Source organism: Eimeria mitis, genomic scaffold (assembly GCF_000499745.2).
Source record: "Eimeria mitis Houghton genomic scaffold, Emh_scaff277, whole genome shotgun sequence".
Taxonomy (NCBI): Eukaryota; Apicomplexa; class Conoidasida; order Eucoccidiorida; family Eimeriidae; genus Eimeria; species Eimeria mitis.
In genome coordinates this window covers 1-23,969 of record NW_024015170.1, presented here as the reverse complement: position 1 = coordinate 23,969, position 23,969 = coordinate 1, and the positions used below count along the sequence as shown (strand labels likewise).

The window sequence follows — 23,969 nt, the reverse complement described above, 5'->3', positions numbered from 1 at the left end:
GATTCACCCCGACGTAAAGAACCCTGATACAAACGTAAATATGTTAGCTGCCCAATAGGCAACTCCTGAAAACACAACACAAACCCTAAACCCTAAACCCTAAACCCTAAACCCTTATTAACCCTTATTAACCCTTATTAACCCCTATTAACTCTCCAGATTCAACTACATGTGTGTAAAATAAAAACAACAGAAACTGAACGAGATATCAACCACGGATCAGGTTCAAGGACTAAGAAAGAAGCTGTGGCGTAAGAGTTTACAATTAGGGTTTAAGGGGTTACAATTAGGGTTTAAGGGTTTACAGTTAGGGTTTGAGGGTTCATAGTTAGTGTCTAAGGGTTTAGGGTCTACAACACATTAGGGTATGCATTCAGGAGTCAATTCGAACGCGAATTAGGGTTTACAGTTGGGCTTAGGGCTAGGGTTTAGTGTTAGGGTTTAGAGTTAGGGTTTAGAACTAGGGTTTAGAATTAGGGTTTAGGGTTTAGGGTTTTAAGGAGACAAGGAGCATATACCTGAATCTTAAAAGCCATGGCAACAAGGGGCTTCTTCGGGTCGCAAGATAACTCAACCTCCGCCTCGCCTCTCTCTAGATCCTTCGCCACTTGAACCCGGTCATCTGCAGACGCCAAACCCTAAACCCTAAACCCTAAACCCTCGGCCCTCGGACTACGTGTTTGAATATATTCTGATGTTCTTTGGCCTTGCCGGGATTATGAATCCGGGTTCGTTGGGTGTAAGAATGTAATAAAGTTTTTGTTTATTACGGTTTATTGTTTACTAGCGCTTATACTGGCTACCGAGGGTTTACTAGGGTTTCTCGGCATTTGTTTGGGTTTCGTAGGGTTCATATGTTGCTGCTGCATAGGGGTTTAGAGGACATATTTAGGGTATTAAGGCTTATGAGGGTTTGTTAGGGTTTGTTAGGGTTTGTTAGGGTTTGTTAGGGTTTGTTAGGGTTTGTTAGGGTTTGTTAGGGTTTACGGGGTGCGGGTAGATAGCGACAGACGGCGTCAAGGAGAGGCTGAACTCCTTTATTTGCTTTGGCTGAGCCCATGANGCGGGTAGATAGCGACAGACGGCGTCAAGGAGAGGCTGAACTCCTTTATTTGCTTTGGCTGAGCCCATGAGAAGAGGAACAAATTCATGTTTTAATGTTTGTCTCCGAATAGCTTGATGAATATCTCTAGGACTTATGTTATCACCGAGGTGTATGTACACCTCAGCTAACGCCTCATCCTTCTCAGCCAACGCCTCCACCAACTCACTCCGCCGCTGCTGCACCTCCTGCTGCAGCGCAGCAGGGATTTCTGTTGTTCTCTCCACTTGCTGGCCCTTCTCCCCGCGAAAGTAAACAGCCTCAAGAGAAACCAAATCTACTACTCCTTGGTGCCTTCCCTCTGTACCAATAGGAACCTGAACATGCAACCAAACCCTAAACCCTAAACCCTAAAACCCTAAACCCTAAACCAGACACCTCAGGTCAAACAACAATAATAAACTGAGCCCCCTAACACAAAGCCTAACTCTAAACCCTAAACGCAATGCCGTAGAATGCCCATTCCTAAACCCCAATAAAACACACCATAGAGTGTACGTCGATGGATTAGGGTTTAGGGTTTAGGGTTTAGGGTTTACTTGGATGGGGAATGCATTGATGCCGAGTTGTTTGCGAATGCCGGCCAAAGCCCTCCACGGATCAGCTCCGTCGCGGTCCAGCTTGTTCACGAATACCAATCGGGGTACCCCGTACCTGCACACCAACCCTAAACCCTAAACCCTAAACCCTAAACCCTAAACCCTAAACCCTAACCCGCTGGATATGAGCGGTGAACTGAGACCACTCTCGTGGCAGCCGATCCCTCCTTCCACTCCATGGGTTTTGTTAGGATTTTCCCAGGCGCCTCATGAGGGTTTAGGGTTTAGGGTTTAGGGTTTACCTTCTCATCTGCCGGTCGACTGTTAGGGTTTGGCTCTGCACACCGGCAACCCCACAAACCACCAGAACAGCTCCATCTAATACTCTCAGCGCCCTCTCCACCTCAACAGTAAAGTCCACATGGCCGGGGGTATCAATCAAATTCACTGTATAGGGGCCCCCAGGGGCCCCCCCCGAGGGCCCCCCAGCGGGCTCCTCAGGCAGCGCCCACGAGCAGTAACTCGCAGCCGACTGAATTGTTATCCCTGCACATAAACCCTAAACCCTAAACCCCAAACCCTAGACCCTCCCCCCTACAGGAAGATGCACCGCTGGAGAAGAGAGAGGCATAGAGAAGAAAGAAGCATGCAGTAAGCGGCCCCAACTCAGTAGCATTTTAGGGTTTAGGGTTTAGGGTTTAGGGTTTAGGGTTTACCATCTGCAAACTAGAATTCAGGGAAGGGCTCAGGAGCTAGGGATTAGGAAGTGGAGGTTCGGATTGATGCTAGGGCAAAGATCAGAGTCTAGGGTTTAGAATGCAGAGATTAGGGTTTAGGGTTTAGGGTTTCCGGGTTTAGGGTTTAGGGTTTAGGGTTTAGGGTTTAGTGCTTGGCTGACCTTTTTCCCTTTCGAGTTCCATTGAGTCCATCTTAGCTCCGACGCCGTCGGAACCCCTCACCTCGTGGATCTCCGCAATTCTACCTGCCACAAACCCCAAACCCTAAACCCTAAACCCTAAACCCTAAACCCTAGACCCAAAACCTCTAGTTCCCGCTCCTGCACGCCTGCGCGGTATTGTAGTCCCGTACCCACGCATCGGTGTCTGTACGTCAGCAAAAGAAAACCCTCAAATTCCATGTGCCTGGTCTGTGCCGCCGCCAAACCCTAAACCCTAAACCCTAAACCCTAAACCCTTACCTGTATAGAAGAGAATGCGCTCAGTAAGGGTGGTTTTGCCGCTGTCGATGTGTGCGCTGATTCCTATGTTTCGTATTCGGCTCCTCTCTGTTTCAGGGGTGGGCCCCTGGGTGCCCCCCGAAACTGAAGAAAAGAAGCGGGGCTTGAAGCCTACCCTAGACCCTTCTGGGGTAGCAGCAGCAGCAACAGCAGCAGCTGCTGCTGCTGCTGCCTGGGGTGCTCTGTGTGGCAGGGAATGAGGCCCCGCGGCAGCTGCAAGGGGCCCCCTGAGGGCCCCCACGGGGAGGACCCCGTGGATTAGGGGCCCCCCACCCAAAACCCTAGCGAGTCGGAAGCTCATTGGGGGCCCCCGGGAAGAGCAGATGGTCCACAGGTTCATCCTGAGGGTTTATGGTGAGGGTTTAGGGTGAGGGTTTAGAGCATAGGGTGTAGGGTTTAGGGTTTTTCAGTCGGTTTTCTAAGAGCCGTCATTTAGCGTTTCTTAAGTACCAAACCCTCGTCCTTCCTAAACCCTAAACCCTAAACCCTAAACCCTCGAGTCAGGGCTGCAAACCCTTTTTTCTGTGTGGGTTTTAGTTTTGTTGTTTTTGCCGCTAAATGACTCTCCAACGGCAAACATAAACAAAAAACAAAACAAAAAAAACACCACAAGATTCACGGTGCTGCTGCTGCGCTGCCTTCTTCGCCCCTGTGTGGGGCCCCCGATGCCGACGGATTGGGGGGCCCCACGGGGGCCCCCAGGGGGCCTCCAGGGGCCCCGGGGGCCCCAACACAGGCGACAGTCGTGGCGAGGGTTTCACCTTCTGTTGACTTCTGAAAACACCTCCGCGGGTTCTTACTTGAGGAGGAGTTTTTACCTTAGGGCCCGATGGTTTACGTCAAGGGTTTAGGGTTTAGGGTTTAGGGTTTAGGCGTTCTCCGCAGCGGCAACGGAACGCCTCGCTGCTGACTCAGGGGGCCCCCGGGGCCCCTATTCCCTCCTGTTGCCAGCAGCTGTGGTGTTAGGGGCTGAGCTGGCGGCGGCCACTGGGGTCTCTGCCGCCATAGGAGGTCTAGGGTTTAGGGTTTAGGGTTTAGGGTTTAGAGTTTTAGGGTTTGTGCTACTTTGCCGCCGGGGCACTCCAGAGAGTTCGATGTTCGTGTGGTTTCCGCCTCTCCCGCTACGCAGTGCTGCTTGAAAGTGCGTCGCTGCTGCTGCTGCTGCTGCTGCCCCTTTTGCTGCTGCTGCTGCTGCGTTCTCTATGGCGGACGTCTACCGGCACGCTGCAGCAGTGCTGCAGCAGATGGACTCGAAGCAAATTGGCTTGAGGGCTGCGCTCTATGGAGACGCCAGGCCCCCCCCAAAGTCACTAGCCAGGGTAGGATCTTCCTGCTGCTGCTGCTGCTGCTGCTGCTGCTGCTGCTGCTGCTGCTGCTCCGGCTGTTGGTGTTCTTGCTGCTGCTCATGCTGATACTGCTGCTGCGGTTGTTTCTGCGGCTTCTAGTGCCGTTTCTGCTGTTCCTACTGCTGGTAACTCTGGTAATGCGTCATGGGGCAGGTGGTGTTGCTGCTGCTGCTGCTGCTGCTGCTGCTGCTGCTGCTACTGCCGCTGCTATTTCTTCTGCTGGTGCTGCTCAGGTGTATGCGCTGCTCTCGAAGACGCTGCCGTTGCGGCCGTTGCTGCAGCAGCTTTTATCCCGGGTGGGTCTGGCGATGTCTACAGATGCAGCAGGAGCTGAGGCGACAGCAACTACAACAGCAGCAAAGAAGGAGTATCTGCTGCTGCTGATGCTGCGGGATTTGTTGCTGTCTCCAAAGGGAGTAGAAGGAGGGGGGCAGCTGCGGCGGGAGCTGCTGGCGCACGAGTCGCAGCTGCGGTCTCTTTTCAGTGCAGCAGCAGCAGCGGAGGCGGCACCCGCAGCAGCAGCAACAGCAGTAGCAGCAGCAGCAGCAGCAATTCCAAGGTACCTACGGGTGAACAGACGCCTGTGGGATGCAGCAGCAGCAGCAAAATTTCTCAGCGAGAATTTCCCCTGCATCTGCTGGGCACTCGTAGATCCGCTGCTGCCTTGTGTCGTTGCAGTTCCTGCTGCTGCAGCACGCCTGCTGCAGCAGCACCCGGAGCAGCATCAACAGCAGCACCAGCGGCAAAAGCAGCAGCAGCAGGAGCATCAGCAGCAGATGCAGAAGGAACAGCAGCAGAAGCAGCAACAGGTTAAGGCGGAGGCTTCGAAGAAGGACAGCAAAGCGGGGCCAGAGCAGCAGCAAGAGCAGCAGCAAGAGCAGCAGCAAGAGCAGCAGCAAGAAAAGCAGCAATCGCTGCTGCTGCATGAGCTTGTGCCAAGAGGCTTTGTATCTCTTCAGGACAGGGCCAGCTGCACTGCTGCTGCTGCTGCTGCAGTAGCAGAAGGGGATATCGTCCTCGAGGCGTGCGCTGCACCAGGCAGCAAAACGCTGCATATAATCGGTACAAATACTGCTGTTGCTGCTGCTGCTGCTGCTGCTGCTGCTGCTGCTGCTGCTGCTGCTGCTGCTTATGCTGCCGCTGGTTTCGCTCCTGCTGGCGCTGCTTCTTTTGCTGCCGCTGCTTCTGCTGCTGCTGCTGCTGCGCTTAAATATGTACATTTGTGGTTCTTATGCTTGGCGTTCTCTTTTTGTTGAGACATTTTCCGGTGTATGTACACGTCTGCAGCACATCGCTGCAGTGTCTGTGCACCTCGGATACATTTTGTTGGTTTTGTGGCTATTGAGGCTTCATCTTTCTATATTTTTTTCGGGCTGACTGTACCTGCTGCGGCTGCTGTAGACTGCAGTGGCGTTGCGGAGCTGCTGCTGTTCTCATTGCAGCAGCAGCAGCAGCAGCAACGTGGTTGCTGCTGATGCAACGGTAGATACAGGCGTTCATACTCGTGTGTTGGTATTGGCTGGTTCTGCTGCATTGTTGTCCATGCTGCTGCTGCTGTTGCTGCTGTTGCTGCTGTTGCTGCTGCACTGACGCCTCGCTGTCTTATTGTTTCTGGTGTACTTACGGCTGTTAGCCTCGCCCGAAGCACTTCTGCTGCTGCTACTGCTGCTGCTACTGCTGTTGCGGCTGCTGCTGCTGCAGATATGTTGGGCGCAAGAGGTCATCTGATCGTCCTCGAGAGAGACACGAAGCGACTTGCTGCAATGCTGCGCAGGCTGCAGCAGGAGGCTGGGCTGCGGGGGCCCTACCTGTCTCCTTGCTGCACCCAGAAGCATGCGGCCAGCAGCAGCAGCAGCGACAACAGCAGCAGCAGCAGCAGCAGCAGCAGCGACATGGAGGAGTTCCTCAGGCTCGCAGAGTTGGCGGGAAAGCAGCCTCTGTACTTTGCTCGGTCTGATGAACGGCCTCGATCTGCAGCAGCAGTACTACCGACCGCAGCAGCAGCAGCAGCAGCAGCAACAGCAGCAGCTGCACCCGCAGCAGCAAGCTATCATAAGCTAGCAGCATCTGTGCCGCTGCTGCTGGTGGAGGTGCGAAGAGCAGACTTTGCTGCTGTCCGCGGGACCCTTCCCCCCTTCAGCTGCGCACAGAAAATTCTCTTAGATCCTTCCTGTTCAGGCAGCGGTCTTCCTACGCATGCATCAGCAGCAACAGCAACAGCAACAGCAGCAGCAGCAGCAGCAGCAGCAACTGGAAGTGCAGCAGCGGATGCAACAGCAGCAGCGGAAGCTGCTGCGACAACAGGGGTGGCTGGCACCGCAAACGGCGGCAAACCTTCACCAGCAGCAGCGAAAGCTGCTCCGGCTGTTGCTGCTGCTGCAGCTACTAGTCCTGCTGCTTCTGCTTCTGTTGTTACTGACGACGAACCACCGGACCTGGTGAGCTGGAGCTGGGAAGGGTGGAAGACTCGCGGCGGCGCCGGTAGCCCGTCTGGGGGTCTTATGCATGAGGCCCCTCTGGGGGCCCCTCTGGGGGCCCCTCATGGGGCCCCTCTGGGGGCCCCTCACGGGGCCCCACTTCCCTCTGTGCTGCCACCAGCACAAGATGAGGCCCGGGTTTCACGTCTTGCTGCAGTGCAGCAGAAGCTGCTGCAGCATGCGCTGTCTGCTTTCCCTGCTGCCACCGTCGTCTGCTATTCAACGTGTTCGTTGTACGTGCATGAGAATGAAGCCGTGCTGCTCAGTGTAGGACTGCAGCAGCAACAGCAGCAGCAGCAGCAGCAGCAGCAGCAGCAGCAACAGCAACAAAAAAGGATTGTTGGGGGCTGGCAGGTGTGTCGTCCGCCTCTTCACTCAGGCTGGTTTCCGCCGTCTGCAGCAGTTGCGCAAATGCAGCAGCAAGTGAAAAATAGCAGCAGCAGCAGCAGCAACGTATGCAACGACGGCGCCAGCAGCTGCAGCAGCAGCGGCAGCAGCAGGCTGAAGGATGCGTTGGACGCCTTTGGCTCGCTCTGTGTGCGGGCGTCCCCACAAACCCACCGGTGCAGGGGCTTCTTCCTGGCCACTATCTGCAGACCCGCAACCCCAGCAACAGCAGCATCAACAGCAGCAGCAGCAGCAATAGGAGGAGGAGGAGCAGCAGCAGCAGTAGAAGAAGCAGCAGCAGCACCAGCAAAGGAGAGGATTGGCAGGAACAAGAAAAAGAGGAACCGAACTGCAGAAAAACCCCCACTAAACGGGGGCCCCTCAGGGCCCCCAAACAAACCCAAGAAGAGGCCCAAAATACGCAGCTGCGCCAAAGTAGGCATCAGGGTTTAGGGTTTTCTCGTTAGTATGAGTATTTAGGGTTTAGGTATTAGGGTTTAGGGGTTAGGAACACCGCTAAGAATCCACCAGGCAGCTGTCACGAAGCTCCTTCGGGGGCCCTGCGGCCGCTGGGGCCCTACCGCGCCCCAGCAGAGGCCCTCCCTCCCTGGGGGCCCCGCCGCTAGGGGGAACCCCACCTAGGGGCCCCCTTTTCCCGAGGGGCCCCCTCTTTGAGGGCCCCTAGCTGGTTGTGTGTCTTTTCTAGCTCGAGCAGCAGGGTATGGAAATTGTGGTTTGTGCATTTTTTTGCGTATTTCTTCACTAAGAAGAGCTTGGGGGAATTCGAAAACCTGCAACTTTAGCATGCGCTGAAGTTCGAAATCTAGGGTTTAGGGTTTAGGGTTTAGGGTTTAGAGCTGCACATAGACCGTATGAAGCCAGGCATAGCGGGGGAGTGTGAGGCTGGAGCTGGTATCAACAGAACTGTAAACCCCATCAGAAAGCTTTTCAACTTGTTCCTTTGTACTTTAACATTTTGTGTATTTCTTCTTCTTTTGTGTATTCCGTCGGATATATTAAATTATTTTTTACTTTCTTTGTTAATATACCTCTGTGTTTCACTCGCCGATCTCCACTAATATTTTTGTTTATTTCCCCCATCTTATTCGTATTTTCGTGTATTTCTTCCCCTCTGTTCATACGCTTCTTTATTTGGTTTGTACATATTCACTGATGTGGTTCTGTATTTCCTCTCTCCTAGTTCCCATTTGGGTGTATTCCATCACTCCCTACAAAAACTTTTCGTGACTTCTTACAATTTCTGCAAATATTTTTGCTCTGCTAATTCATATTTTTGTATATTTCCCTGTTTTCAATGAATGTATTCGTGTGTTTGCTCCCTTAATTTTAATTTGGCATATTGTATATCTTTGAATTAATATATTTAATTAGAATTTAATTAATATTTCGTACTTTCTCGGCGGAGAATTTCAACCCCCTTCACCCGAAGCGTTGCTGCCTGGTCTGCCCAGCGGCCGGCTGCTGCGCCGACTGGGCTGTGCTGCTTTCCCTTCTCTTCCTCCCTCTACTTCCCCTCTTAAATCCATCAATTATTAATTAAACTGAATTAAATTAGATACAAATAACATATTCAAAGCCTTATTCAATGTGAAACACCCTATACAACCCCAGGCTCTGTGCAGCGCCTGCCCGCCAGAACACAGCCAGTCACGGGGGCCCCGGGGGGCCCCCCAGCGCTCCCCTACCATTCCGTCTGTTCGTTTCTGTTGTACCTCATATCTTATGGAGGGCCTTTCGACTGAGACGGGGGCCCCATGGGGGCCCTCCGAGGGTACCTCTCAACCACCCGGTGAAGACTCACGTGAGACAGACCCACGCATCACTGGCGAGGCGTCCTTTGTAGGGCCCCCCGGGGGGCCCCCCAGGGGTCCACTTGGGGAGCCCCTTGTGCCTGGGAGGGCCGTGGGGGCCCTGGGGCCCCCTGTAGGCTGTCGTAAGGTGTGCGTGTTGGCTTCTTCTGAAGTTCATTTCTGCAGCACAAGTCAGAAGGGGGAGAAGGAGTTTGTTGCCGAGGCAGGAGTATCTCTTGCCTCTCTTTTAGCAATGCACAGGGCATGCAGGAGCTGTGGATACACCCTAGAGTTCGTGACGCCTTCGGGTTCCCCCCCTCCTGTTGCTTCTTTCGGGTCACTCGAGGAGGTGGGGTTGTTGTTATCGAAGCAGCGGGAGGCTGACGCGGAGATGCTGCTGCAGCAGCTGCAGCAAACGCAGCAGCTGCGCAAGGCAACAGCAGCAGACTACTGCTGCTTGCTGCTTCCCCACCACCTAGGTGCAGCAATCGATCTCTATAACAGCACCAACACGGGGGCCCTCATCAAGGAATTCGGGGCCCTTAAGAAGCCAGTTGGGGTCCTCGGATACGGCGCGTTCGCCCTATGTGCTAAACCTCTCTCAGGTAAGAATGGTGGTTCAGGGTTTAGGTTTCAGGGTTTAGAGTCTAGGTTCTAGGGTTTAGGGTAAAGGGTTTAGGGTTTAGAACCCTTGCGAATACAGGCTCTGGGTGTAGGGCAGGGAAGGGGGCTTGCTGTCGCCCAACGGCGTGCTCCTCCTCCGTTAACCTTAAACCCTAAACCCTAAACCCTAAACCCTAATTTTGCAGTACTGTTTTTGGGTGCAGGGTCAGAGGGCTTTCCGTTGGCTGGCCGCCTCATATCCACCGTCCCTCTTGCTGAGGAGGCGCGGTAAGCCGGCGCTGCTTCTGCTGCTGCTGCTTCTGCTGCTGTTGCCGTTGGTGCTGCTGCTGCTGTGGGGCTTAGAAGTGCAGCGGCGTTTGGGGCTTTCCGTGCATGCAGCTGCTGCGCCTGCATGCTGTACAGATGCAACCCACTTGCCTGTGACTTTGCTTCCACCTCTTCTTTACGCAGCCCCACATGCATGCATGCATGCACGTTGGTGTGTGTCTCGTTAGCCCCGAAAGCAACTTGTCAGCAAATACTGCGTTGCGTCTGCATGCGTCTGCATGAGAGCACTTAGTTTGTTGGTGTGTTTGGGGCCGTCATGAAGCTGCCTATACACCTGAGCCCACTCAGGTGTATGAACAGCAATATCTTTGCCCTTTGGTTGCAGATGTTTGTTTTAGCTGTGTTTCTGTGTCTGTCTGTCTGCATACATACGCCGTTTGGGGTGTACAGACACCCTTACTTCGGGCTGCTGCCGCTGCACCTGGAGCTTCACTTTGCTGCTGAAGGGGCTCGCACTGCTGCAGCTCCGGGGGGGTCAGAGGGCCTCGTCATAGACGGCCAGCTCGTCTCTGCCAGCAGCGAGACGGCCACAGAGCTCCTCCTTAGGGTCCTCATCCTGCTCGCTTCCATGCAACAGCAGCAGCAGCACCAATAGTTGCAGCAGCAGCAGCTGCGGCAGCAGCAGCAGCTGCGGCAGAAGCAGATGCAGTAGATACTCCAGATGCACCAGATGCAGCAGCAGGAGTCGATGCTGCAACAGCAGCAGCCGCAGCAACAGAAGCAGCAATAACAACACAACACAGCTGAGAGGTGACAGCCAACAGAAGTCCCTGTCCTTGTGCCCCTTTGACTGTTCCTTTTTTTCTTTTTTCTGTCTTCACTTAACGCTACAACTCCTATCTGCTGCTGCATCCGCTTGCACGCTGCTGCTGCTGAGGCTAAGGGCTTGCAGCAGACAAACCCTAAACACCTCATAACAAAAGCTGATGAAGAGTTAGGGGAAGATGTACCTCCACCCCGGCGCGCAGTCCGCTCACGAACGCTTTGCTGCCGAGGGTTTAGGGTTTAGGGTTTAGGGTTTAGGGTTTAAGTGCTTGTATATATCTCGTGCAGTTTTAAGTTCCTTGCGCTGCGACTCTTCGCACTTTTTGTGTCTCTCTCTCTGCATCTTCCTACGGACCTAAACAGGATTTTCTCTCTTGATTTGCCTCCTCTGTTTGTTTTTTTTTGCTTATATTTTTGTCTCTGCCTGCGCTTGCTTGCTCCCCCTTATCTTCTATCGCTGCTCCTGTATGTATGGGGCTCCCGAGAAGGCAGCATGTCTACGCAGCCCAGCAAAGGCAGCAGCAGCGGCAAACACCTTAGCAGCAGCAGGGTTCAACAGTATTGATTCCCGTGCAAACTGTCGTAGCTGCCGTTATTGCTGCTGCTGCTGCTGCTGCTGGGCTCAAGGGCTACTGATATGACACGTTACTGCAACACATGTATTGGTTTTCTGCTGCTAATGCAGTATGTGCTGCTCTCTTGCTGTTGCTCTCTTGCCGTATCAGAATCAATCTTTGGATCGTACTGCATCATGCGGTGGCAGTGCTGTTGCTGGGATGCGTTTGGTGCTGCATTGGCTGCAGCAGCGGTTGCTGCTGCGGGAGACGGTGTATTACATGCTGCAGCAGCAGCAAGAGCAGCGATTGCTGCCGCTGCAGCAGAAACAGCAGCAAATGCTGCTGCTGCAGCGGAAACAGCAGCAAATGCTGCTGCCGCAGCAGAAACAGCAGCAAATGCTGCTGCTGCAGCAGAAACGGCAACAAATGCTGCTGATGAGGCAGAAACAGCAGCAAATGCTTTTGCTGCAGCAGAAACAGCAACAAATGCTGCTGCTGAGGCAGAAACAGCAGCAAATGCTGCTGCTGCTGCAGCAACAGCAATAAGTGCTGCTACTGCAGCATCAGCAGAAGCAAATGCTACAGCAGCAGCAGCAGCAGCTTTCCCTTTGGGTAGAAAGTTCTGTACACATTCCTACTCAGACACTGAGCCCCCAAAAGAGCTTCTGAAGTCTATCGCGAATGCACTGGTCAGGGTAGAAGACCCTACCTTCTTGTCTCGCGTCGGGGAGACCATCTCCTACCTCCTCTGCTGCAGCAATTAAAGCTGCTGCTGCTGCTCGCTGTGCTACAACAGCAGCACCTTCTTTTGCAGCTCGTACACGGGCACTTCCACCACGACCCAATGCAACAGCAGTGGCACGAGCTGTTGCACGCGCTGCTGCTGCTGTGTCCTGACTCTGCTGCTGGCTGCTGCTCGTGCTGCTCCCTCGCTGGGGCTCCCTACTCATGGCCCCCGATCCACCGTATCCACTGCCGTCGACTGCAGCAGGAGCTGCTGAAGCCGCAGCAGCAGCAGCAGCAGGAGAAGCAGCTGCAGCGGAGCGCTGCCAGCATCCTGGCTGCAACAACGAGGGACGACGAGATGCACGGGGGGCTTGGACATGCTCTAGAGCGTCTGGGGCTGTCTCCTTTAGCCCCAGGGTTTCTCTTGTATTTGCTGCTGCCCAGAGGCTGTTGTTGCTGCCGCTGCGTTTGCTGCTGTAGTTCTCAGGGCGCCGCATGCTAAAGACCCTGTGAAGCTGAGGAGACACATCTGGAGGAGCAGCAGAACCGGTGCGGGTCAACCACAGCTGCTGCTGTTGCTGCTGCTCCTGCTGCTGCCTGTGCCGCAGCTCAGAGCAAGGCCAACTGGGGTGAAGAGAAGGCACAGATATCCATACGTCTGTTGCTGCAGCAGTTGGTGTGGTAGGCCGCGCCTCAGCCCGTCCTGGTACTGCTGCTGCGCCTCTCGCTGCTGAAGCAGCAGCGGCTAATCCGTACCCTGCCTCTGCTGCAGCTCGCTGGTCGAGAGATGAAATGCATAGTGTGCGAGACGGTTGCAGCTGCAGCTGCTGCTGCAGTGTGGTTACTTGCTGCCTCTTGGTGCCCCAACTGGAGATAGCGGCGTCGGTACACCTGCAGAGTGCACCTGCTGATGCTGTTGCTGCTGACCTGTTACTGTCCCCATGTGGGCTGTTCTCCTCTCCCCTCATAAATCTTCCAGTGCCTAAAGATACAGCAGTAGCAGGGGTTTGTCCTGCAGCAGCAGCTGTAGCAGGCGCAGCAGCAGGAGCGCGAGTCGAAAAGAGCGGGAAGCGATAAGACGCTTGTGCTGTTTGCTTTGCTACTGACCGGACCGGGTGTACAGGGGGTGCTGCCCCTGTGTCACCCCACATCCTGCTTCCGCTGCTGCTGCTGCTGCTGCTGTTGCTGCGCTTCTGCCACTCCGACAACTGGTGCAGCAACGGGCGACTCTGCAGCCGCACTGCCTCTCCAGTCCGCTTGCTGAGGGGACTCTCTTTGATGCTATTCCCCCTTAGCCATAAGTTACTGCTGCTACTGTTGCTGCCGTTTCTGTTAGAGAACCTCAGGGTTTGCAGTCGGCTCCAGGGCTGCCCATCACGTAAAGAGAAAGAGGCAGCAGCAGCAGCAACTGCGGCTGCTGCTGGTGATGGAAATGAAGAGGTAGGAGATTTTTGTTGGCGCCTGGAGCCTTTGTGGAGGGTCAACAGCCGTGTGTGCACACGCTGAAGCATCATCTTCTTGTTTTGCTGCTGCTCCTTCTGCTGCACGAATGCCGTGGCCTCACGCACCGTTTCCAGACCTGCAGATGCACGCAACGCCATTATGAAGCTGCAGCAGCAGGCAATACTATCTTGGAAAAGTGTACAGGGAGACAGCAGGAAAAGTAGCATCCATAACAGCAGCAGCAGAAGCAAAAGCAGCAAAAGAAGCAGCAGCAACAGCACAAAAGCAGCATGAATGCAGTACCAAGGCGAGTAGGAGCCCGTATGGCGCTGCTGTCTTGGCCTGCTTCATTTGACAGCTGCACAAGTGTCCATACGGCCCGTCTGCTGCTGCTGCTGCTACTGCTGCTGAGACGCAGCTGCTGTTGCTGCTGTTGCAGAGAACAACCACTTTCGCTCCGTATCCTCCATTTCCAGGTGCTGACGTTGTCGGCTGGAGCCATAGGTGTGCTGCTGCTGCTATTGCGGCTGTTGCTGCTACTGATGCTACTCTGTTTCGAAATCGCCCGAGGTTCGGGCAATGGGGCGGCAGAGGTGACGGAAACCGCAGCAGGGGCAGTAGCAGCAAGTGTCGTTGCTGCTGCTGCCGGTGCTGTTGCTGTTGCTGTTGCTGCTGCTGTTGGTGCTGCTGTTCCTGCTCGTGACGAGCGTCGCCGGATGCAGCAGCACAGCATCTTCGAGACCTTGTTGGGTGGCCGTCTCGACGGCTCAGGTGTATCGACACCTTTGCGTCTCAGCCCAATGGGACGGCGGGGCTCCCAGATGGTGCTGCTGCTGCTACTGCTGCTGCTGCTGTGGCGATGGCGCTGTCTTCGACTTGGCGATGGGAGGCTGTCAACCAGCTCTCTATAGGCGCGCGAGGGCTCCAGGTCAGACCACGCAGTGGCAGCAGCAGCAGCATTATCTTCAGCAGGCGTTGCTGCTTCCTCTTCTCTTCCCATGAAGGGGCCTGTAGAACAGCAGCGTCGCAGCTGATGGCTGTCTTGGTGTTTCCACTCCCGTTGCTGCTGCTGCTGCTCGCGCTGCTGCTCCAAGCTGCCCTCTCTCATGGGCTTCCGATGCTGGCGAAGGAATCTCTGGAGTCTTCGACCTATATTAAAGAGGACTTCGGTGATCCTATGGAAGAATCTAGGCTTGCGTGCTGTCGTGGCAGCTGTTGCTCTGATGCTGCTAGCGCTGCTGCTGCTTTTGTTTGAAGGTGCACGGGGGGGATGTGAAGCAGTGCTGCGCAACTGTATTTGGCTTTTCCTGCTTCGTTGCTGTTTGCTGTCTTGGGACATTTGGCTGCTCCTCTGCGTCCCGGTTGCTGCACATTCAGACGGTTTGTCCTGCTGCTGCATCTGCTGCAGCAGTCCATGTTGCTGCTGGGGAGGAACCAGCTGCTGCTTTGTCTTGAAGGCACCAGATCGAGACTCTTCTACTGCTGCTGGTGCTGCTACCTGAGTTGCTGCTGTTGCCTCTCCTGTGTGGGCTTCTGGTTGATCTGGTGCTCTCGATGCATTGTACGTACAGCAGGCGCAGCAGTTTGCTGCCTCCAGCCGAAGCAAGTAGGGCAGCACTGTTGTTGAGAAGACGCATCTGCTGCACTTTTCCTCCGTGCTGAACAGCAGCAACGACAGCAACAACAGCAACAACAACAGCAGCAGCAGCAGCAGGAATTATTTTGTAGCCGGTAACAGTTTGTACAGAACTTTGAGCCTGTCCCCCCAAGCCAACTAACTAAAATTCTGCTAGCTAGCTAGCTGGCTGGTTGGGTTATGGATGCCAGTCGCTGCTGCTACAGCTGCTCCCATCTCTGCTGCACCTCTCTGCAACTGCAACACTTCGGAAACACTGCAGCTAGCAGCGAATTCCTGCTGTTGGTTGCTCATCGCTCGCTGACACTTGTGGGCCCGTTTGGCTAGCTGGGCTGCACGGCTAGCTGGGCTCTGTGGTTACCTTCCGCAGTTACCTGTGAAGCTGGGGCAGGTTACGTCAGGTGTACAGGCAACTCACCGCAGCACAACACAATGCAGCACGGACCAGATGGCAGAGAATGCAGCTCCGCTGCGCAGGAGCAGCAGCAAAAGAGAGAAGGCAGGTGGCCCCTGAAGAACATGACTCTCTATGAGAACCAGAGTAACAACGACGATGCAGCAGTACCCAGCATAGTATATTACAAACAGGAGATATGCGTGCCGCTGCTGTTGCTGCTGCTGCAAGGCTGCTGCTGCAAGTTGTAGCAGCAGAGGCCCATAAACCACCAAATCCTCGACTGCCTGTTGCTGAAGCGATAAGAACTGCAACTGAAAGGGTACATCCAACAAAGAGAGAAAGAGCCTGCAGGAACAGCAGCAAGATGGCAAGCGTTCTGTTCCTAATCCCTCAGCCGCAGCTGCAGCAGCTGCAGCAGCTGCAGCAGCAGCAGCAGCAGCGGCGGTGTGAGTACTGCTTCATTTCGTAACGTACCTTAGGTGGAATAAATACGACACTAAGCAGCGCATATAGGCATTGGTCTGGGCGCCGCTGCTGCTGTCATGGTTGCTGCTACTACCCTTATTACTGTTCTTGCTACTGTCGCTGTTTGTGCCGCTACAAGGAAGAAACAGGAACAGAGTTGCCTCTCCGCCCAGCTGCAGCATCAGTCTTAAAGCAGCATAGAACTTGAAGCTATAGAAAAGGTATTGGTCCTGGTGCTGCTGCTTGCTGCCACCAATCACACCATCCAAGGCCCACCAAAAGGCAGCAGCAGGCAGAAGCAAACTGAATAATCCCCACAGTAACAGTGCCGGCTTGCTGCAGCTGCTGAGCCGCTTCCGCTCCATCCACCCGACTCGCCAGGCGCAATATTGCCTGCAGCACAAAAGCAGAGACATTCCAGCAGCAGCAGTAGTCCGGAAGGGCTTGGGCACAGCAGCAGCCCTATCCTCTACCCACTTCCCGAGAGCATCTGATGCTGCTGCAGACAGCAAAAACAGAAGCAGCAGCAGCACCAGGGTGCAGTTGCAACTGCGGCTTCGCGCTGCTCACTCCTCAATTGCAGCGTCCGCAAAGCCCACTGTCACACGCTGCAGCGGCATGGGGGGCGGAATGCTGCGGCGGGTCTCCTGCGCCAGCAGGCTAGCAGCAGCAACAACTGCCACTGCATGCTGCAGCCGCAGGAAGAAAGCAGCAGCTGTTGCTTTGCAGCAGAGAGACAGCTGCAGCCGTCGCCTGTGGCTCGTGCGTCCCTTTCCTGTCTCTCCCTCGCGTATGCCACACTCTTCCCGTTCTGTTACTGCTGCTGCGTTGGCCTCTGCTGTTGCTGTGCAGTTTCTCTGTGCAGGTTTTTCCAAGGAGAACCTGCCGGTCCTAGCGTGCGTCTTCAGTTGATTATCTGACTCACACCACTTTCTTGTTATTGTCGTTTCTGCTGTTGGTGCTGTTGGCACTGTCGGTGCTGTCGCTGCTGTTGCTGCTGCAGGTGTCGCCATTGTAGTTATTGCTGCAGAAGGGAGGTTTGCCGGAGTGTGGCCTCCAATCCATATCCCTGCATGTTGGCTGTTGGGTGTGTTGCAGATGCTGCTGTCACTGCCGCAGCGGTTGCTGCTGTGCGCCCTGCTTCCCCTTAGGGCTCGCTGCGTGGAACTTGGGCATACTCCTTGCTGCTGCTGCACCTGCGGGGCAGCAGCAGCAGCAGCTGCTGCTGCTGCAGACGCAAGGGGCCCGGGCTGCGGCCCTTGCCGCTCCCTCCTCAGGAGTTCCCTTGTCAGGACAAAGGCAACAGCTTCTTGCTGCCTCTCGTCTTTCGTCGGAGTCCTTACACGTTTTGCGCTGTACATACACCGCATAGGCCCCCGCAAAACGTTCCCGCGGAAGCGTAGCCTTCCCCCTGCTTCCTGCTGCCGCCAGTGGTGCAGCTGCTGCTGTGGCTGGATGAAGGCCACACGGGGGTCTACACGAACAGTTTTCAGGCTGCCCTTCTTTGGTGCTGCCCTCCAACCTGCTGCAGATTCTGCTGCATCGGATAGTGTTGCAACACCAGCAGCAGCTGGTGCTGCTATTGCGGCTGATGCCGCGTTGCATATAATTTGCTGCAGCAGATGCTGCGGCAGCGCAGACCCCCCCGTCTTTTGCTGCTTCCTCCACTGTTGCAGACGTCTGCACCAACCGCACAAACATTGACGCAGCAGCGTCGCTGCAGCAGCAGCAGAAGCAAAATGCAGCAACCGCCGCAGAAACCACAGCAGTCGCGGAGGCAGCAGCAACATGAGAAGCGAGCAAAGTAGATAGGCGGGACGAAGTACACACCCACATCCACACTGACCCACCAGCACAGACACCCGCACACGCCAACCCACGCACACCCACCCACACCCGCCGGCACACCCGCACCCCCACCCGCAAGCCCGAACACAAACACAGGCCCAGACCCAGACCCAGACCCAGACCCACCCACCCTCCAACCCACCCACACACCCACCCACCCATACACACACATACACATACACACGATGCGAATACGAACGACACTGAGCCAGCAGTGAATTGCTGGTGCACGCTAAAGCACGGAGTAAATGAGTGAAACGAGAGATAAAGGGACCGAAATGCAGGCGCGAAACTCCAGGTGCAGCAACGTCTTACGCTGCAGCTTCCAGCGCTCCCATAGCCCGCACTGCTGAGAGGCAAGAAGTCGCATCAGCCTGCCCACTAAGCAGTTGGGTTTCTGGCTCTTGCTGCAGCAATAGCTGCTGCCGCTGTTGCTGTGGCTGCTGCTCGAGCTGCTGGAGCTGCTGCTGCTGCTGCTGCTGTTGCATCACTGAAGGCGGCACCGGATGGCGGCGATCCAGATACTGTTGCTGCTGCTCGTGGTCCCCCCTTACAGCCGCACCTAAACCTAAAGCCTCAGCAGCAGCTGGGATCGCAGTGGCTGCTGGAGCAGCTGCTGCAGGGACTGCAGCAGTGGCAGCAGGCGCAGACGGGGCATCCTGGCAGAGGCGCCAGCAACACTCCCAGCAAGCGTCGAGGGACTCGACGAAGAGATTGTCTATTTCGTTCTCGGCGAGTCGCTGCTGCAACCACTGCAACCTCTGCTGCTGCAGGCGCAGCTCTGCAGTCCTGTTGCTGCTTCTCGGGGTAGGTGCTGGCCCAGCGGGAGCAGCAGCAGCGGCAACGCCGCCGGAAAGAGAAGCAGGGGTCGCTCCCGGAGAAGCGCAAGCTGAGGGAGGAGCAACGGAAGAGGCCGGCAAGTCAGCTGTTGGGAGGCCAGCAGCACTTGAGCTGGACAGGTAAGTGCTGCTGCAGCAGCTGCCTCTCCTGCTGCTGCTGCCTAGCCCAAGGGCGCCTGTAGAGAGGTGAGGAGCCGTAAGGGCTGCACCTGCTGCTACTGCGGCATGAAGAGATGCGGAGATCTGGCTGCTGCTGCGGCAAAGGCTGCTGCAGCTGCTGCTGCCCCCTCTTAGACGCTGCGCTGGGAAAGGCCCCTTGTCTACGGCTGCTGGGGTTTGCTTTTGCTGCATTTGCAGCACGTGTAGCAGGTGCTGCTGCTGTTGCTGTTGCTGCTGCTGCTGCAGTGATCGCCTTACTAACCACCTCTTCTTCAACGCCACTGTTCGCGTGGTGCTGTGGAGTACAACCAGCCGCCTTGCGGCCTTCTTAAGAGCAGCAGCGGGGCTCCGCATGCTGGCCACTGTAGCAGCAACTGCTGAAGCAGTAGCGGTGGCGCCCGCAGTTGTTGCTGCTCCTCCAGCTTGGGTTGTTGCTGCTGCCGGTGCTGCTGCTGCTGAAGGAGCCGCACGGATCCCAGCGCCACCAGACTCCACGCGAGGGTCCCACGTGGGCTTGTAAAGAAGCTCTCGGCCAGCACAGTCTGCTGGCTGTACCCCACTGCTGCTCCTGCTGCTGCTGCCTCCTTGATGTGCGCTCCCGCGACGGGGCCTTGCTGCTGCTGCTACTGCAGATGCTGCTACAGAAGGAGGAGCAGAACCGCTGACCTCTGCAGGGGGCAATTCCAGGCCACCAAAGCGCCACAACTGAGCGGTCTCAGCAGCGACGCCGGCTGCTGCTGCTGCTGCGGCAGCAGCAGCAGCTGCTGCTGCAGCCGCTGCTGCACCTGTTGTTGCACCAGCCACAGCTAACGGCGCACCGATCGTCGTTGCATCTAAAGGGTGAGGTGGGATCCAGGCAATCGAATGCCGCTGCCTGTGCTGCTGCTGCTGCTGGCGTGCGGAGGCGGATGGAGGCGGACTCAACCTTGGTAAGGACTGTCGCCGTGTTGTTGTTTTGTGCTCTTCAGTTCCTTTGGCTGTTCCCCTGACTTCCCAATCCAGTGCTACTGCTAGTGGCGGCGCTGCTGGTGCTGCTGCTGCTTCAGCAACGCTCTGCAGTAGCGTGGAGGGTGTCGTATGCTGGCGCCTGGTGCGAACGCGTGTGTGGGTGCCTCTGGTTTCCTGCAGCATTAGGGGGCTTTGCTTCGGCCTCTGCTGCTCGTCTTGTTGCTGATGTTTCTGCTGCTGCTTCTCGTGGTCCTGCCGCTGCTGCTGCTGCTTCTCGTTGTCCTGCTGCTCTTGCTGCTGCTTCTCGTTGTCCTGCTCCGGTTGCTGCTGCTTCTCGTTGTCCTGCTCCTGTTGCTGCTGCTTCTCGTGGTCCTGCTGCCGCCGCTGCCTCTCGTGGTCCTGCTGCTGCCGCTGCTTGTCGTAGTCCTGCTGCTGCTGCTGCTTATCGTGGTCCTGCTGCTGCCACTGCTCCTCGTGGTCCTGCTGCTGCTGCTGCTTATCGTGGCCCTGCTGCTTCCGCTGCTTCTCGTGGTCCTGCTGCTGCTGCTGCTTATCGTTGTCCTGCTGCTGCCGCTGCTGCTTATCGTGGTTCTGCTGCTGCTGCTGCTGCTGATTCTGCCTCCCGCTGTCCTGCTGCTGCTGCTCGAGGTGCTGGTGCCAGTCAGGTTGAGGATGGGGTTGGACATCTTGCTCTTGTTGCAGTTGGTGGTGCTCCTGTGGCGGCTGAGAGCTATGAAGGGGCGATTGGATGAGCTTTGCTACAGGAGCCTTTGCATGCGGAGCAGCCAGTGCTGCTGCTGTTGCTGCACCTTCTGTTCCTGTTGCTGCAGCTATATCACCGTCAACGGGGGATTTAGGGGAGCAACATCGGGAGGAGTCCGTGAAGTGTGCCTGTTTATGCTGCTGCTGTCGTTGTTGCTGCTGCTCCATCTGTTGCGGTTCTTTCTGCTGCTGCTGTAGTTGCTGGTCGAAGAACTGGTGAGGCTGCTCTTGCTGCTGCAGGTGGGGACCGTGCTGCAGCTGATGACGCTGCGGGGGCACGGGTGCTGGCTCTGCTATAAAAGAAGAGTAGCTGCGGGGGAGATAGAGGTCAGTTGCTGCTGGTGCGCGGCGCCTTACTTGATTTTGGTGCGTTTGCTGCTGCTGCTGCAGCCGCGGAGACAGAGGAGCCCTGGGATTTCTAGGAAGCGTCTCGTAGGATGACGAGTACAGCTGCTGTTGAAGTTGTTGTTGCAGCCGTTGCTGCTGCTGCTGTTGCTGCACATCTCCAGAAGAGAGCGCGAAGCCGGGCCTTGGCCAGCGAGTTCTGTTCGAGTGTGCTGCAGTGGCATCGTCGCCTGCTGCAGCTGCTGCTGTGGTATCGGCAGCAACCGGTGTTTCTGCAGCAACTGCGGGTATTCCTGTTACTGTTGCAGGAGAAGCGCGGCCAGGAGGAAGCGCTGCAGGAGCATCAGCAGCAGGATCAGCAGAAGCAGATGGAACGTGATTGCGTTGAGCCTTGAGAACCCGAAGCTCGTATGCCTCTAGGCCTGGAAGCACCGAGCAGGCGGACTGATACGGCAGCAGCTCAGCAACCAGCAGCGCCACCGCCTCTTGCCATATTCGCGACCAAAGACACCACCCCAGGAAGTTTGCTGCTGTTGCATGCAGGGAGTTCAGGACCTGGTCAGCAGCACCGGCGCCCCATCGAGCGGCCTGCGCAGCGCATATGGCTGCCGCTGCTGCGGCAAGCAGCAGCAGCAGCAATGGTGACAGCCCGGCGAAGCAGTACAGCCCAACTGTTGCAGACAGATACGGGACCCCATACAGCTTAACTGGGGTAAGCCCGAGAGAAGGAGGACCGATTGTAAGAGCAGCGGCGAGGGCCGGCAGCAGCAGTCCAAGCAGCAACCACAAGTCCGCTGCAGGGATGGAGTCGCTAGCGGCATAGGGGCCGGCAAGACCCAGCAGTAAGCTGAAGCACAAGGCGCTCCCTAGAGCCACAGCTAGAGGCCCCCAAAGCGGGTGCGGGTCTAAGGGGGGGGAAGCCTGCTCTTGCTGCAGCACTGCAGCAAGCAGAAATCCGCCATACACCGTCGAGACGAAGGCCGGCAGCAACAGGGCCACGAAGGCGTCTCCTGCGGGAACATGCAGCAGCTGCACCCTCATCTGTGTGGCTAGCCAGTCCGGTAGCTAGCTGGCTAGGCCATCAGCTAGCCAGTGCGGGACAGAGCCGCCGGCTCGGGGTTGGGAACGGCCGGCAGCTGAACAGAGGGCAGCGGGCAGCAGGCAGGGGATCGAGGGAGAATATGGGGAGATGTTGCATGAGCAGAAGAGTAAAAAGGAAAGGAAAAGAAGAATTTGAAAGAGAAGAAGAGGAGAATCTACAGCAGGAGTCGAAACAGCGAGGGAGACACCCGGTACGGCGCGCGCGATCCCACCGAGCAGCAGCAGCGATGTCTCAGCGGTTTTCTGCAAAAGGGCGAGGAGGCCGGAAAGCTAAAGAATTTCCCTGCAGCAAAAAGAAGAAAAGGAGCTGCCACTGGAAAAAGACAGAACCAAACAACCGCAAAAAATGCTGGCGGTCCGCCGACGAAGGCAGCCGTGCACCCACAAGGCGGCGACACACGGGCAACGACGCCCAGTTCAACCTTTGCAAGCAAAGCGATGGGGAAACCGGGTGAATATTGCTATATACGCTTATTATGAAGGAGATGGAAGGACCGAGAGCCGACGTTTCAGCTCAACAAGGACGGCGCGCGGAGACATAAAACTGGGGGGCCCGCGCAGGGGTATCGAGCGAAGACCCCAGAAGGGCCTGCAGCGCGTAGCCTTTTTTTCTAGCTTTTCCCGCAGAAGTTACTGGTGAGTTGTCGAATTTCAAAGGAAAACCCATTTGAATCGTGACGGACTTTATAGCACTACGCGGGCCTGTGGTGGGCTTGTGGCTCTGTGTCGCGAAGACTGTGGATTGCAGCATGTTCTCGCCGAAGTTGGAAAAAGGTTTTCTACGTGCGTGGAGGTTGCCTACTGAGGGCCAAGTAAATGTTTAACAACTGTCTACAGTGTTAGCCTCCCCTGAAAGGGGCGGTTGGTGTGCGTGTTTGTGAGGATGCCCTTCAGCACTCGTTGCGGCAAGGTGCGCTGCCACGCTTCCTACGATGCCCTCCCCCCCAGGCGCTTAAGCCACCGGTCTCAGGTCTTCTGACGACTAAACGGGAAGGCAAGTCCTTCTTGAAGACTCCAACCTCATGTATGTTGGCCTTACGAGGAGTATCGTTATAACTTGTAACACTGCATGGTTCATTGGGGCAAGTGAGAGCAACGAATTCGTCGCCTCCAGCAGGGCAGCCTGGCGTATAGGTGTGATTAGTCGTGAAGGCTGTACTGAAACCCTCCGAGATTATGCGAATACCGTCGTTAGCTGCAACGGGGTCACATATAATTAAGATGTGATTTTTAAAAGCAGCTGACCTCCTCAGTTGCTAGGCGTCCTGAACACAGCGGCGTAGGGGCTTGTGGTTGATGTGAGAGGATGCGGCCTGTGGCAGGGTCTGTTTACGCATCTCTCTACTTGCGTCAAGACCGGATATGGACGCCTTTAACTACTCAATAACTGTCTATATTGTTAGTGCATGCAACAAAGCACAGCTCAGGGTTTGGTTTTGCTCTCAATTGGGGCTGCCTTGCAGCGAGGCCATTCTGCCTTCTCTCCCCCAGCCACAGGCATTTTAACCGTCAGCCCAGGCCGCCTGTAGACTGGCGAGGATGTCAGCTATTCTGTGGGGATCCTTATCTTTAATATTTTGACTTTATTGCAGATCGAGACGGCTTTCAAACAGGGTCGAGGATTCCTACGCGTGGAGGTACAGCGTGGCTCGATAATGAAAGTGCTCTTCGGTGGCGTGCCCGGCTCACGCAGTACGACTTCACGGTCAAGTACGTCGATGATATCACCAAAGTGGTCACTGGCGCGCTCAACTGAGTGCTTGCAGGTCATGGATAACGCCCTTCTGCTAGGCGTTTTAGCGATGCTCCCCGTTTCGTTTCTAAATTGCATTACTCCTACTCCTCAGAAGCCCAAGCGGCTGCAATTCGCGCTAAACTGAATGACGGACAAGTGTGTAAGCATTACACCATAGACAACTATCTCCTGTGCCACTGGAGAAGGATTCAGCTCCGCCGACTGTGCGTGCCAGCTCCGCTTCGTACAGGCATTTTACGCACGTTGCACGATCATAAATTGGCGGGCCATGGAAAGGCCAATATATACATTGAACGAGCAGTCATACTGTAACGCTGGTTCTCCGGCCTTAACCTGACCGGAGACGAGCCGCAATGAAGGCAAAGACTTAAA

At 55.8% G+C, this 23,969-nt stretch overlaps 4 protein-coding genes across 4 annotated transcripts; 2 read left to right on the top strand and 2 right to left on the bottom strand.

The window, feature by feature from the left end:
• Window positions 1–1,037: 1,037 nt before the first annotated feature.
• Window positions 1,038–3,179, bottom strand: EMH_0006490 (elongation factor G, putative; the record flags this gene model as incomplete). The annotated part of the gene is given in 7 exon segments (XM_038022475.1): window positions 1,038–1,062; window positions 1,066–1,121; window positions 1,225–1,419; window positions 1,642–1,756; window positions 1,944–2,187; window positions 2,540–2,623; window positions 2,840–3,179. Coding segments are annotated over 7 exon segments (1,059 nt in total).
• A 901-nt stretch (window positions 3,180–4,080) lies between these two features.
• Window positions 4,081–7,541, top strand: EMH_0006480 (uncharacterized protein; the record flags this gene model as incomplete). Its single annotated transcript, XM_038022474.1, has 3 exons — window positions 4,081–4,197; window positions 4,458–5,286; window positions 5,926–7,541. The coding sequence occupies 3 exons, from the start codon at window positions 4,081–4,083 to the stop codon at window positions 7,539–7,541; spliced, it is 2,562 nt and encodes an 853-aa protein (XP_037878328.1).
• Window positions 7,542–8,831: 1,290 nt separating this feature from the next.
• On the top strand, window positions 8,832–10,445 carry EMH_0006460 (uncharacterized protein; the record flags this gene model as incomplete). The annotated part of the gene is made up of 3 exons (XM_038022473.1): window positions 8,832–9,504; window positions 9,727–9,790; window positions 10,241–10,445. The coding sequence occupies 3 exons, from the start codon at window positions 8,832–8,834 to the stop codon at window positions 10,443–10,445; spliced, it is 942 nt and encodes a 313-aa protein (XP_037878327.1).
• An 815-nt stretch (window positions 10,446–11,260) lies between these two features.
• EMH_0006450 (uncharacterized protein) lies at window positions 11,261–21,781 on the bottom strand (the record flags this gene model as incomplete). The annotated part of the gene is made up of 8 exons (XM_038022472.1): window positions 11,261–11,727; window positions 11,882–13,477; window positions 13,618–14,999; window positions 15,423–15,719; window positions 15,849–16,232; window positions 16,410–17,519; window positions 17,720–17,818; window positions 18,003–21,781. The coding sequence occupies 8 exons, from the start codon at window positions 21,779–21,781 to the stop codon at window positions 11,261–11,263; spliced, it is 9,114 nt and encodes a 3,037-aa protein (XP_037878326.1).
• Window positions 21,782–23,969: the final 2,188 nt, after the last annotated feature.